Below are 13667 nucleotides of genomic sequence, written 5' to 3'. Positions count from 1 at the left end.
CCAGAATATACTTTTTTTTTTTTGTAGAGACAGAGTCTCACTGTACCGCCCTCGGGTAGAGTGCCGTGGCGTCACACGGCTCACAGCAACCTCTAACTCCTGGGCTTCCGCTATTCTCTTGCCTCAGCCTCCCTAGTAGCTGGGACTACAGGCGCCCGCCACAACGCCCGGCTATTTTTTTTTGTTGTTGCAGTTTGACCGGGGCTGGGTTTGAACCCGCCACCCTCGGCATGTGGGGCCGGCGCCCTACTCGCTGAGCCACAGGCGCCGCCCCAGAATATACTTTTTGACTGAAAGTGCTTATTAGTACCACTTGCCCGGGGGCAGGATAATAAAGTGAGTAGGTTATGCAGGTCTTTTTTCCTCTACTTTTCTGTATTTCCATATTGTATACAGGAAACATATAATGGTTTATAAATAAATATTCTTAGTCCTGATTTTTTGATAGTTTTCCAAAATATGTTGACATGGACTTTTCTATAAAATTTATAACAAAAAAAAAAATCTTAGCTTTTATTTAAAGTCATTTTTAAAAGGAAATGTTGCAAATGGATATAATAAAACACAGTAAATTGTCCACTATAGGATCTACTTGGTGGGTATACGAATATTCCCACTACAATTCTTTTGACTTTTCTGAAGATACGAAAATGTTTATGATAAAACATTTTAGGAACAAATGTTTTTAGAATAAACTGAGATGTTTTAAAATTCAAGTATAATTCTTTCAGAAGCAAGTTGTTGAGCCTACTGGTTGCTCAAGTGCTCACCCTATACAAATGAGCATTAAATACAATAACTAATAACCAGCACTATTAGGAAATGGGAAATGCCTCTCTCATTAGAGACAGAAAGCATTACTTTCTGAATAAAAGGGGACAAAAATACAAGAGCTAGCTAAGTTCCCTCTTTGCCCACTCTGTATGAATTTGAGGCATATGCCCAGGAAGACAGTATTTGTTTTTCTGAGTGTAACAATCAACTGAGGAACCTGTTACAAATGCAAATGGCCTGGTTTTATCCAGCAAATCTATCCTGCAGGTGTTATGAGGGGTTTGGAAATCAGCATCTCAAAAAAAAACAGGATGCATAAGGGAAAATACACTCTGAAAAATGCTCCTTTCTGATGGAGAGAGAAAGCAGGACCTCATTCCAAATAGAAAACCACAGGCTTGCGCCACAAATTGTTTCGGGTTGAAAACAGTCAGAAAGGGGAACTTCCAGTGAGACAAGAGAGTGAGGATGAAAGAGCCATAGTTCTAAAAGTCCTAGAACATCCTACTGATAACTAGGAATCAAAACAGTTACCATAAGTCAGCATTATACTGATGTGCACCCGGTATTTAACACCTTAAATCCTGTCCTGCACTAAAAATGGGCTTCTAGATGTGTCTTCTAATAATTCTACGTTTAGCAGTTTTTATATTAGCTATGTTTTATGTGAAAACACTAATATTACACGAAACACTGCTATACACTAGCTATTAAGATCGTGTAGCCTTAACAAGAGCCTTCTCTCACACTTTATTATACATAGACAAAGTACCAAGTTTCTTTACTAAGTTTATAAGCCTAGGTAGGGCAGAAGGAGGTATGTATAAAGACCTACAAAATAATGATTGAAGATCTCCGAAATATCATCTTACTACAAAATTGAAATGACTCAAAGACCTATCTATGTTGCTAAATAGAGTAAATTTAAATAATGGACATATCTTCTATGGATTTCAGACAGAAAGACATGTCCCATCCCTAATCATCAGCACAAATGGGCCTAGCACATGAAGAAGAGGAAACACAGACTCTGGAAGTAGAAGTTCTGCAGTTTGGTAAGAGCTCAAGAAACTGATTAAAAAGTCTTTATGCTTCCTCTCGTGACCTACTTACCATCTCTGAGACATGGTTTACAGAACAATAAAATGGCAATACTTATGTCCCAAAGTATAGAATGAAATGAAAAAAAATGTATAAAAAAACACTTCTAGGGTGGCGCCTGTGGCTCAGTAAGTAGGGCGCCAGCCCCGTATGCCAAGGGTGGCGGGTTTGGACCCAGCCCCGGCCAAACTGCAACAGAAAAATAGCCGGGCGTTGTGGCACGCGCCTGTAGTCCCAGCTGCTCGGGAGGCTGAGGCAAGAGAATCACGTAAGCCCAAGAGTTAGAGGTTGCTGTGAGCCGTGTGACACCACGGCACTCTACCTGAGGGCGGTACAATGAGGCTCTGTCTCTACAAAAAAAAAAAAAAACACTTCTAAAATTTTCCTACTACTGCATGCTGCTTTTATTATTAATATTAATCTGGCTTTTATGGGATTTAAAGTCTTAGTTATCTCTGCTTTTAAGCTAAGCTAAAACAGTTGAAGAAAACTCTGGTATGTCACATAACTAGGCTCTTGGGGCTCCTTTTCCCCACAGGTATGTTACCAGCAACAGGGCTACTGAGCCAGTGAAAGCATCAAGAGTCTTGGCCTTAAGACTGGATTCACATCTACTAGTTTTGACCTAACCCATCTAACAAATACCTTGAAACAATCTAAATCTATCCCTGACACCTGACTTTGGTAGAATAAAATGTTCCTCAAAAAATGCAGCTGTCAACCCTGCATGGGACTCAAGAGGAAGAGGCAATAAAAGGAGCCTGGTAGAGAAAGGTCAAGCCAGACTTGGGGACTACCCAGCTTTCACTCCTGATGGCCAAGATGGGACAGGAAAAAACACCAAAGCCCCACCTCTGATATCCAGCTGCCTACTTGGATAGTGCTGTTGTCCCCTTAATAGTAGGGCTTTCTTGGTTTTTTTGAGATAGGGTCTCACTCTGTCACCCAGGCTAAACTGCAGTGGCATTATCACAGATCACTGCAACTTCAAACTCCTGGGCTCAAGCAATCCTCCTGCCTCAGCCTTCTGAGTAGCCGGGACTACTAGGCACAAACTACTGCACCTTACTAATTTCTCTATTGTTAGTAGAGACAGGGTCTCACTCTTGCTCAGGCTTGTCTCGACCTCTTGAGCTTAGGAGATCCTTCCACCTCAGCCTCCCCAAGTGCTAGGATTACAGGCATGAGCCACTGTACACAAACAGTAGGGCTTTCTTAATGTCTATCCTATGAAGAAAGATAGGAAGATCATCTCGCCTGGCTTCTTCTCATACTACCTTTACATCTACATACAAGATCTTCAATGAAATAACAGCTTATATTTACTGATTCCTTTGTTATGTGCTAGGCACTATGCTAAGTACCTTATCTCACTTCGTTCTGACAATAAACTTATAGGAAACTACTTCCACTTCATTTTACAGATAAAGGACCTGAAGTTCAGAGAGGTTAGGTAATTTACTCCATATCAGCTCATATGAGGCAGAGCCTGGATTCACCAGCAGAGTGGAAGCTACTTGGCAATATGCTGCCCCTCACACAAAAAGGTAACACTGAGCTTTGAAGAAGGCTCCATAATGTAACTACCAGCCTACCTCTCCACGACTGTGAGGGCATCATTGAACCGTGCAGCAAACACGTCCCCGATAAAGTACTCAGCTAGGCGGCCCACAGCCTGCAGCAGGGAGCTCAGGTCTCTCAGGGAACAGTGCAGCCGCCGGCAGTCGTTCTCTGCTGTGATGTTCAACCTGTGTCCTGGAACAGAACACCTCAGTTTGTCACAGGAAGAACATGCTTCAGTTACCATAGGTAGCAACTCATCCAGAAGAGCCTCACACAGCGAAACCAATTCTCAAAATAAAGCAACCCGCAAGCTATTTCTGTTATTAAGCAGGGAAAGTGGGCGCAGCCTCTACCTAAAGCTATACCCACGTAGTAGCATGTGCTGTGAAGTAGAGGGGGAAGCAAGAATGCACGGTATGCGAACATGGACCACGCACCATGCACCTCATCTGATCCCTTTTGTACTGATACCACTGTTTCTACATACAAGGAAAGACACCCAAAGAAGCCCAGTCATTTGTCCAACATGGGTTTTATTTCAGGGCAAAGGTAGCACTCTAAGTAAAGTCTCTGTAACTCGGAATTTGCTGCATTTTGCACACAGCCCTCTCTCAGGGTGAAATCTCCACAGGCTGACAGGCAAGACCTGCCTCTACTAAAAGAACAGAAGTCCATTTAGCATTCTACCCCAGAAGGTTTTTAGGTAGCTATGGAATAAAGGGCACAGGGCTCGGACTCAAAGGACACAGATTCTCTGACACTTCCTGGCTCTGTAACTCGTCTGTCCTATTTCCTCACCTTTAAAATGGAAAAAAATGCTATTTAATTCATTATTCTAAGGGCTAAATTAGAGTGCATTAAAAAAAAAAAGAAACCATGAGCTATGAAGCTTTATCCATTTATAATAATTATGAATAACAGAGAGCTAGTTACATTCTAAGGTCTGAAACTGTCTTACTTTTCAACATAGTTCCTCAAGCTGAATAGGATGGTGCTAAGATGAAGGACCAAAACATCCTCAATTCAGTCACCTCCTTATTTTTTGGATCCCTCCTCACACAAATGTCCATAAGACAGCAACAATCTTCAGGCCAACCAAGAGCCCTGTAAATCTGACACAGTACTCCTCCCCCACGTGAGAGGGAGGACAGTGACCGCAAGAACCTTGTTCCTACAGCTACAACCCCACCACCTATAGACATTTTTCAAACCTGCTCCTTCCCTCTGCTGCTTTGGTCCACAACTCCCTGCAGGAGACCAGAGCCTCCTAACTGGTCATCACCAACCCTCATCCCACAGTACTTCACCTCTTCCCATGGAGCTCCACGCCCATCTTCCTAGATGGTCTGAGAATAAGCATACACCCCTTAAGCAAGGTGTTCAACCCCTCTGAGGTTCTCTCCCACTACAGGAGGGGAACTGAGATTCCCCCATATTAACTCGTAGGTCTCTCACAGCCTCATCACATTTAACTGTGCCAGTGTGTCATCTGGACCCACTGAGTACCCCTGGTACTTCATATGTCTCTGTGCCTCTGCATTAACTGTTTTTCTGTCCAGGCCACCCATCATTAAATCCTCCGCCCACCCAAGTCTTGCAAACGACTCCATATCCCTCAGACTCACATGGGCATCATCTCTTCCTTGAGGCCTTCCCCTTCCTTCTCCCACTCCTGCATTCCTGTATTCCTCCATGGCACCCAACCCCATAGCGAAACAAACCAGGGATTTACAAGTCTGTCTCTTTCCTGACTGTGCAATTCCTCATGGTGAGGGGCTATGCACTACAGGCAGCACCACAGTGCCTGGTCAGAGTGTGACCATAAATGTATGAATGATTTATTATTATTATTTTTATTATTGAGACAAGAGTCTCACTTGGTCACCCTCGGTAGAGTGCCATGGGGTCATAGCTCACAGCAACCTCAAACTCCTGGGCTCGAGCGATTCTCTTGCCTCAGCCTCAAGTAGCTGGGACTACAGGTACCCACCACAATACCCATCTATTTTTTTTTTTTTTGTAGAGACAGAGTCTCACTGTACCGCCCTCGGGTAGAGTGCCATGGTGTCACACGGCTCACAGCAACCTCTAACTCTTGGGCTTACGCGATTCTCTTGCCTCAGCCTCCCGAGCAGCTGGGACTACAGGCGCCCGCCACAACGCCCGGCTACATCTATTTTTTTTTTGTTTTAGCCGGCCTGGGCTAGGTTCGAATCCACCAGCCCTGGTGCATGTGGCCAGCGCCCTATCCACCGAGCTACAGAGGCCCCACTTATATGAATGATTTAGATATGACAGAACAGACAGCAAACTAGAGAAAGATCGGGAAGTCTCAGGAAGCTTCATTTCCTTGCACTTATTACTTAAAAGTATGTATGGTAAGCAATACCTGTGGAGAGGAAGAAAACAGCAATGGTGAACATATGGTAACAATGGCAGATGAAGTAACAGGCTTAACACTCAGATCCAACACCAACTTCCAAGTGATAAAGCCCCCCTGGAACAGCACCCAAAGAGGACAGGAGCCTAGAAAAGGGGACTTTGCTCAGGGCATTGTCACAGTGGGTCACATTCCAAGGAAGAGGAGCAAAATAGGAACAACTCAAGGAAGGATCTTACAAGGAGAGAGCAGGTGATAAGGGTTGGGTTTGACCTGCCCTAAATCAGCTGCTCCTTCCTCCACTTGACACGGACACAGCCTTGACTCAGGAACCAGGACTCACAGCTGGCAGGCAGACCTGTGGAGCTGGCAAGTGGACAACTGAGGAGAAGCCAGTTCTTCTAACCAGAGAAAGAGGGTGGCTACCTCCAACCCCAGCCAGATGAGCCACAGAACAAAAAGAACCAAGAGGTATTTTTGGTCATGCCTAGTCATATGAAAGGGACACTGCTTTCATGAAACACAAAACGAGATCGCCCTAATTTCCCAGTTAACAAAAGCACCATGATTATGCCTTCTGAGTGTCAATGGGATATTCAAAGTTATACTATGCTCCCAGAGTCAACCATCTCCTGTTGCTCCTTTGCATATCACCAAACCTCAGAGCTCTGTGGGAATTTAACCCTTATGAAAAATACACACTGAAATTGGGTATGGGAATAGTATAGGCCCAAAAAGAGGTAAATCCAGCTTTTCTTTCAAAGAACCATCTGGAAGCCTTTCATTCTTCCTGTATGCACAATACTTCAACTCCACCTCCCATCAAGCTCTACCCTGATCACTCGTTTTCAAATTAGTCATTGTACTTAATATCCTCAACTAAGTACTCTTAGCAATACCTAAGAACCAGGTTCTTAAATTATTTTAAACATGTGGGGGAACATCCTGTGTTTCTCTTTTTAAAAACCAAACCCAAACACTACCCTAAATCAAGTTTCCATTTGAATATGGGCCTTAGAGAGCTCAGAAGTCATCCTGCCCAAGATGTGTTCTCTTGCTGTGCCCCAGCATTTCCCCATCACCACCGGGCCCCCAGTCTCTCCCTGGACAACTCAAATGAATGCTAGGGAGCTCAATGCTGCCTGAAGGGGCCTTTCCATTTTTAGGCAACTTGGTCAAAACCACAGGAAAAAATGTCTCCTAATAATTCTTCCTTATTATCCCTGGGTCCTGCCCTATGAGGGTAGAACACAGAAATAGCAAGAGCCTGCTGACACAGGACAGCCAGGAGGAGATGTAAAGACTGGGATGACATCCTTCCAAATTTCTTCCTGCCTTAAATACAGCCCTGAGTCCCTTCCATTTCCACTGGTACGCTCTTTCTGAGAATACTTCCCATCCTGTCACTCTCCTCTCAATGTAATTTACTTAGAATGGAAAACAACTTAAAAGTGCTGTGTGTGTTTTAAACTATTATTTGGGGGTGGTGCCTATGGCTCAAGGAGTAGGGCGCCAGCCCCACATACTAGAGGTGGCGGGTTCAAACCTGGTCCCAGCCAAAAACTGCAAAAAATTAAATTAAATTAAAAAATAAACTATTATTTGAATCACATAAAATTGCTGATACTTGATCATTTCTGACCTAACAAAAATGCAGTTCCATACAATTCAACTTCCTCCATATGGACCATTTAGGTTTGTGTTAATCAAAACCATACCTGGTAACCTAGATGGAGTTGAAATATATTCTTTTTAGTAAAGCATCACAAAAATAGAAAAAGCAAATATCCAATGTACTCAATGCTAATATAAAAACCAGTAGATGATCTAAAAACTCAATTCAAGTTGGGAGGGATGAGAGAGAGGAAGAGCAGGGGCGGGGAGGTGGTGACTCCCACTTATTGGACATAATGTAAGGGTCTTGGCACACCTTTTGGGTGCGGGACACAACCATAAGGGGACTCTGCCTAACAAATGCAAATATTACAATCTAGTTGTACCCTCACATTAACCTGAAATTAAAAAAAAAAAAAGTAGCTGTCTTTTTTCTACAAGGTAGACAAATAAATGGGCAGTAAGTACCCCAAAACGAATTCTCCACCCCTGCCACCCTCCATCCTAGAAACCTAATATCACCGCTACAAAATCATGCAAAGCGCCAACTAAACTAGAGGGGGCAGGACAGAGTCCCGCTATGAAAAGCTGTTCAGATCCACCCACATTTTCTTCTATTTGGTTAAGGCTTAGATTAGATTTCTTTCCCCACAGAAGAAAATCTGCAAAGTAGAACCTTCACATGAGAATAATACTATCTATATAGTTTTAGAGAAATAATATATAATGGTCACACTAGTCCTATCTTCAATAAGCCATTCTGAAGCTGTCTGGAGTAGCTCCTTGGCAAATCAGTACCTGGGAAAGAACAATACAATAACAAAAAACAACATAAGCCTGAGGGTGCAGCTACTTGAGCCCAGGAGTTGGGGGTTGCAGTAAGCTAACTCCACTGCACTCTAGTCCAGAAGACAGAGCAAGATCCTATTCTCAAAAAACAAAAAACAACAACAAAAAAAAAAAAGAAAAAAAAAGGAAGGGAGGGAGGGGAATAAAATATAATTTAGTTTTCTCTCGGGGGGGGGGGGGTAAAGGAAGTAGAGGTATAAAAATTACCATTCAACGTACTGCACTGAGAACAAACAAATCATAAATAAACCTAAGCAGAACAGAAAATATAAGTATTAAAGTCTTATACATTGTAGTTCAAATGATCTCCTAGGCAGGAAAGTCTGTATGGCTAACTAGAAAAGTTAAAGGGGTTACTCAGTGCAAAAATACTGCCTCCATGAGGAATGGCAGAAGCCAAATACAGAATGGCTACTTTAAGGCCATGTAAGGACGTAAACTCTGTATAAGAGAAACAACCACCAATGAGAAGGTTTCTTAATCCACCTACAGTAGAAAAGACAACAGTGAGCAAAGGATGACCTGCCAGAAGGAAAGGCACACAGCAACTGAGGTGCCACAGCAGCCCAGCATGCTTTGCCTTGGTCTTTACTGAGAAAGGGGAAACAAGATCAGCAGTAGTAGAAGGAAATAGTAAGTAGCAGAGAATCTTCTGAATTTGAATGCTCAGACAACAAAAGAAATAGGGGCCTTCTGTGTTGGGGAACAACTCTATAGGTCTCACTTCTGGCCAAAATGTATAGCCTGTTGCCACAAATGATCACAGGACTAGAACAGGGCAAACATGGCTGACTCTCATTTACACAGGTTTTAGAGGAAACACAGGAATGAAAGGCTGGGATAGAGGGTGAATTCAAATGGGGGGGAGGGTGCTCACTTTGGCAGCACATATACAAATGGGGGGAGGGGGCATAACCTATGGGAGAAAAATAACATGGCTCTGCTAAGAGGCGGTAAGGCTAATACAAGAAAGAGGTTATGGGGGGGGGGGTGTAAATGGCAATGGGAACCAGGGAACACAATGTACTCAGAATTTCAATTTTTTAATAGCCTTTGCATTGGAAACTTGGCTTGTGAGCCACCTGGAAAGGGGGGAATGCTTCGTCATGGATAAGACAGCTCATTTTAAAATAGGAAATAAGTATTTCTCTGGCCTGAGAGGTTTTATCACTGGAGTACATCAAGGATCAGTGCTGAGGATGAGCTTCATAAGTATCTAGAAAAGCCAAATGCTCTATATAATTGCCAGTAAACAGACTTCAATGAGAATAGATATGTGATACTTCATTTAGGGAAAAATAAACCAGATTATCCTTTGAGGATGAGAATTACAAATTATCAGTTATGTCTCAGAAAAAGATTTAATATTCACTATAGATTTTCGGTTTTTTTTTTTTTTTTTTAGAGACAGCTTCTCACTTTACTGCCCTCGGTAGAGTGCCATGACGTCACAGGACTCACAGCAACCTCCAGCTCTTGGGCTTAAGCGATTCTCCTGCCTCAGCCTCCCGAGCAGCTGGGACTACAGGCACCCACCACAATGCCCAGCTATTTTTTTTTGTTGCAGTTCGGCTGGGGCTGGGTTTGAACCCGCCACCCTCGGTATATGGGGCCAGCGCCCTACTCACTGAGCCATCTGAAGACAGACTCAACATAAGGTAAAAAAGTTAACTACACACTGATTAAAAACCTAAGGTTTAATTGGGGAGTGGCAGAGGGTGGGGAGTATTTGGGGGGAGACAGTACATTTTTTTTTTTTTAATAGCTCAAGCATAATAATGTCTGTAGGGTCCCGGGTGCACTCCAAATTGATTAGTGGCCCCGAAGGAAAGACTACCTGAACAGCATTATTCCAAGAATGAATTCTGGAAACATATGTAATACTTTTACATAAGTGATTTTCATTAGCGTTAATTTTAGAAGTAAGTTTATTTTTTAAAGTGTCTTTTTAAAGTTCTTACCCTGTCTACAAAGCCAGGGCCTTTACTTGGAGCACGCCAAGTCCCACCAACCTCCTGGGGCCCACTAGATTATCTCGAAGCTTATATAATCATGGAAACAAGCCGTTATGGGACACCTAGAAGGGCAGCCTCAGAAAAAGCCCCTGTGGAAGTTCTGCCACAAATAACAAGCTCATCCAGGAGATGGGATGCACTCCAGGCCACTCTGTGCTAGGCTGAAACAACAGAGTTACACAACAGAGGGGCTGCAGACCAGGGCCAGGCACAACTCCTGTGAGAAAAACACCAAAAAAGAACAGTGATAGGATTGGGGGGACATGTATTTTTTTAAGTTTCTGGTGTTTTCAGCTGGCAAAGATGAATGTCAGATCTTAGTTACTGCAATTTATTATCATTCCCCAATATACTACCTTGGGAATAGTATTAATAAGCTGTGTGATCATGGGTAAATTAACATCTCTGAAAATCAATTTCCACCTCCATAAAATAGAGGTAACTAGTAATAGCACTTATATTTCATAGGACAATTGGGAAAATTAAATAACATAAGTAAATAATATGATGCTTGTAAGTAATAAAACCTCTACAAAATAAGGCTATTATTGACATTACTATTACCAACAAAAACAAACAAACAGACAAAAAAAAAAGGCTAACCCCAAAGCCCAAGCAGGCAAGGCCTGTAAATGGCAGCCAAAAGCCTTTCTAATGAGCTGTACTCAGAGGCTCCTATGGGCCATTTGCAACAGGAGAGCGAACAATTACTGGCTACCAGTGCATGCCACCATGACTTGGCCTACTCTGGAGCCACTCTTATGCTCTTCTGATTCTAAAAACCCAAGAAGAAAGAGCACATCACAGAAACAACTAAGGCCATTTTCTTTCTCATGTACTTGCTGATAAAAAGGACAAAAGGAAACACTATAGAGTTTTTATTAAGTCCTATCTCTTGGCTCCAAATTAGCCTCTTTTCCAGACACTTCTTTAGAATGTATCATCATAACCTCATATTTTACCTCTCCCACAGTTTCTTTTTATCAAGGGTCTTTTGAAATTTTCTCTGTTTAGAAGTAGGGAGAAAGGGAGTGGGGAAGGCTGCAGTGAAGATAATCGTGTTCTGACAGCAAAGGTGGCAGTAATGAAATGTCAGTCCTGTTTTTTTAATGTTTGGTTAAATTAGAAAATATAAATAACCCAGTTTACCTGAACCTGAAGTAACTATAAACTGCTGTAATCCCAAATAAACTTCTAAATTGTCCTGAAGAACTGGAAACTGAAAACAAAGAAATAAAGATTTTTTTTAAAAACTCATACACCAAAGTTTAAACAGCACTTTAACATCATTAAAACATTGCAAGTACCTATGGGGCAAGGAGTAGGATCAAAAACTTTACTCTGAGAACCTTTATAAACAGCTAAGAAGAGGTGGCTCCCCTGTAGTGCCCCTCTCCCCAAAAGTTCTATAATTGAGACTACCAATTAACAAAAAGGTATAAAAAAGTATATTAAAGGTATATTAAAAAAGTATAAAAAAGGTATATTAAAGGTATATAAAAAAGGTATATTAAAAAAAAGGTATAAAATAAGTATGATACTTTTTTGTTGCTGATACAGAGCATCATTCTGTTGCCCAGGCTAGAGTACCATGGTGTCAGCCTAGCTCACAACAACCTCAAACTCCTGGGTTCAAGTGATCCTCCTGCCTCAGCCTCCCAAGTAGCTGGGACTATAGGCACCTGCCCCAGAGCCCAGCTAGCTTTTTCTATTTTTAGTAGAGATGAGGTCTTGCACTTGCTCAGGCTATCTGAACTCCTGAGCTCAAGGGATCCTCCCAGCTCAGCCCCCCAGAATATTAGGATTACAGGTGTGAACCATCACGCCTGGCCAGCTTGATACTTTTTTCAAAGCAAAGCAAGGAAAACTAGGTGTGGTTATCACATTCCTAATGGAAAACATTAATCCACACTTTCTAGAGCTCTGATACAGAGCCCTATCTCCCTACAAATCCAAGGCAACTCCTACCCTCAAGAGAAATATCAGACGGGCCTTTATTAAAGTCCCTGGCAAAAAGAAAAGATAGGCCAAATTATTGGGAAGTCAGTTTCCCTTGCTCATGTAGCAGAGAGAACATCATAAAACTAGAGTTAGATCTTTCTAACCAGCACTACCAGGTAGGTAAAAATGTAAATGTGACTGGCCCCTAAGAAAGACAGATGGCAAAGTAAAACGGAACTTTCCATGACAGAACACAAGATAAAGCTGAGCTGTAAATGCTAAAGCTGACCCTAATAAAGGGGTTCACTGAAGAAGAGGTGGATTTAATGAAATCTCTTCAAATAACAAGCACAACTTAAAATGAGTGAAATCAGTCCTTATGACTGAAGATCTAGTACATATAAACACAGGCAAAAGACCTAGCAACTTGCCAATAAGCATTACAAAGACTAGCTTTTTAGCAATGTGACTTTATAAAATAACATCTGTTTGGCCTAGCCACTTTTTTCTTTTTTTTTTGGGAGACAGAGTCTCAGTATGTTGCCCTTGGTAGAATGCCGTGGCATCACAGCTCACAGTCACCTCAAATTCTTGGGCTTAAGCGATTCTCTTGCCTCAGCCTCCCAAGTAGCTGGGACTATAGGCGCCCACCAAAACGCCTGGCTATTTTTTTGTTGTAATTGTTTAGGTGGCCCGGGCCAGGCTCGAACCCGCCACCCTCGTGTATGTGGCTGGCACTATAACCACTGTGCTACGGGTGCCGAGCCAGCCTGGCCACTTTTGAGATACTGATGAAGGCATTAAATGATGTTAATTTGTTAATGTTGAGGTATGTATTATTCTCTGTTTAAAAAAAATACACAGACACACTAATACACACACACACATACATGCACAGGGACATAATGACTATTCAATCCCCTTTGAATGGTGAGTTACCAGTGTTGAGAAGGCATGCGTGGGAAGGAGCTCCATCACTTTGGCCACCACCTCTAAGCTCTGACGTAAGTACCGCTGCCACTCCGTCTGCTGCTGTGGGAGAAACACAGAAAAATCAGTTCTCCCAGGCAGGCACAATCTTGCCATCGTCCTTGCCAATCACTCCTTTGCCTCAAGTCTACTCTCAGACAAAAATTATTGACCAAATTGTTTGTAACTTTAGAAAGGTCAAGCCACAATATACTTTTAACAATGAATTAATTTCATAAAAACCTATCTCCTCAGAAAGCAAATAATCTGTGTAAAATAGCCTACCTCTCCTCCTGGCACGATGGGAACTGAAACAGAGAGGCACTTGGGAACTGTACGGTCCCATCTGCAAGACCTATACACTTATTCATACAATTGACCTATGGCCCACAGATAGCCAGCATTGACATACCCTGGGGGGTCATCAGAAATGCAAACTCTGATTCACCATCCCAACCCTT

General features: G+C 42.5%; 1 protein-coding gene across 2 annotated transcripts in view; it reads right to left on the bottom strand.

The window, feature by feature from the left end:
- Nucleotides 1-13667, bottom strand: part of XPO6 (exportin 6) — a 107852-nt gene that overhangs the window by 24302 nt on the left and 69883 nt on the right. Inside the window, exons 11-13 of one of the 2 annotated variants that reach the window (XM_053554829.1) lie at nucleotides 13177-13269; nucleotides 11446-11515; nucleotides 3471-3630 (exon numbers count right to left, since the gene is read on the bottom strand). In XM_053554829.1, coding sequence (XP_053410804.1) covers nucleotides 3471-3630; nucleotides 11446-11515; nucleotides 13177-13269 — 323 coding nt within the window. The remainder of the gene's footprint in view (nucleotides 1-3470; nucleotides 3631-11445; nucleotides 11516-13176; nucleotides 13270-13667) is intronic. The other variant, XM_053554831.1, reaches the window with a different exon arrangement.

The sequence above is a fragment of the Nycticebus coucang genome, chromosome 12, assembly GCF_027406575.1.
Source record: "Nycticebus coucang isolate mNycCou1 chromosome 12, mNycCou1.pri, whole genome shotgun sequence".
Classification (NCBI taxonomy): Eukaryota; Metazoa; Chordata; class Mammalia; order Primates; family Lorisidae; genus Nycticebus; species Nycticebus coucang.
The sequence above is the reverse complement of the archived record's forward strand: the minus strand, read 5'-3'. Positions and strand labels throughout refer to the sequence as shown.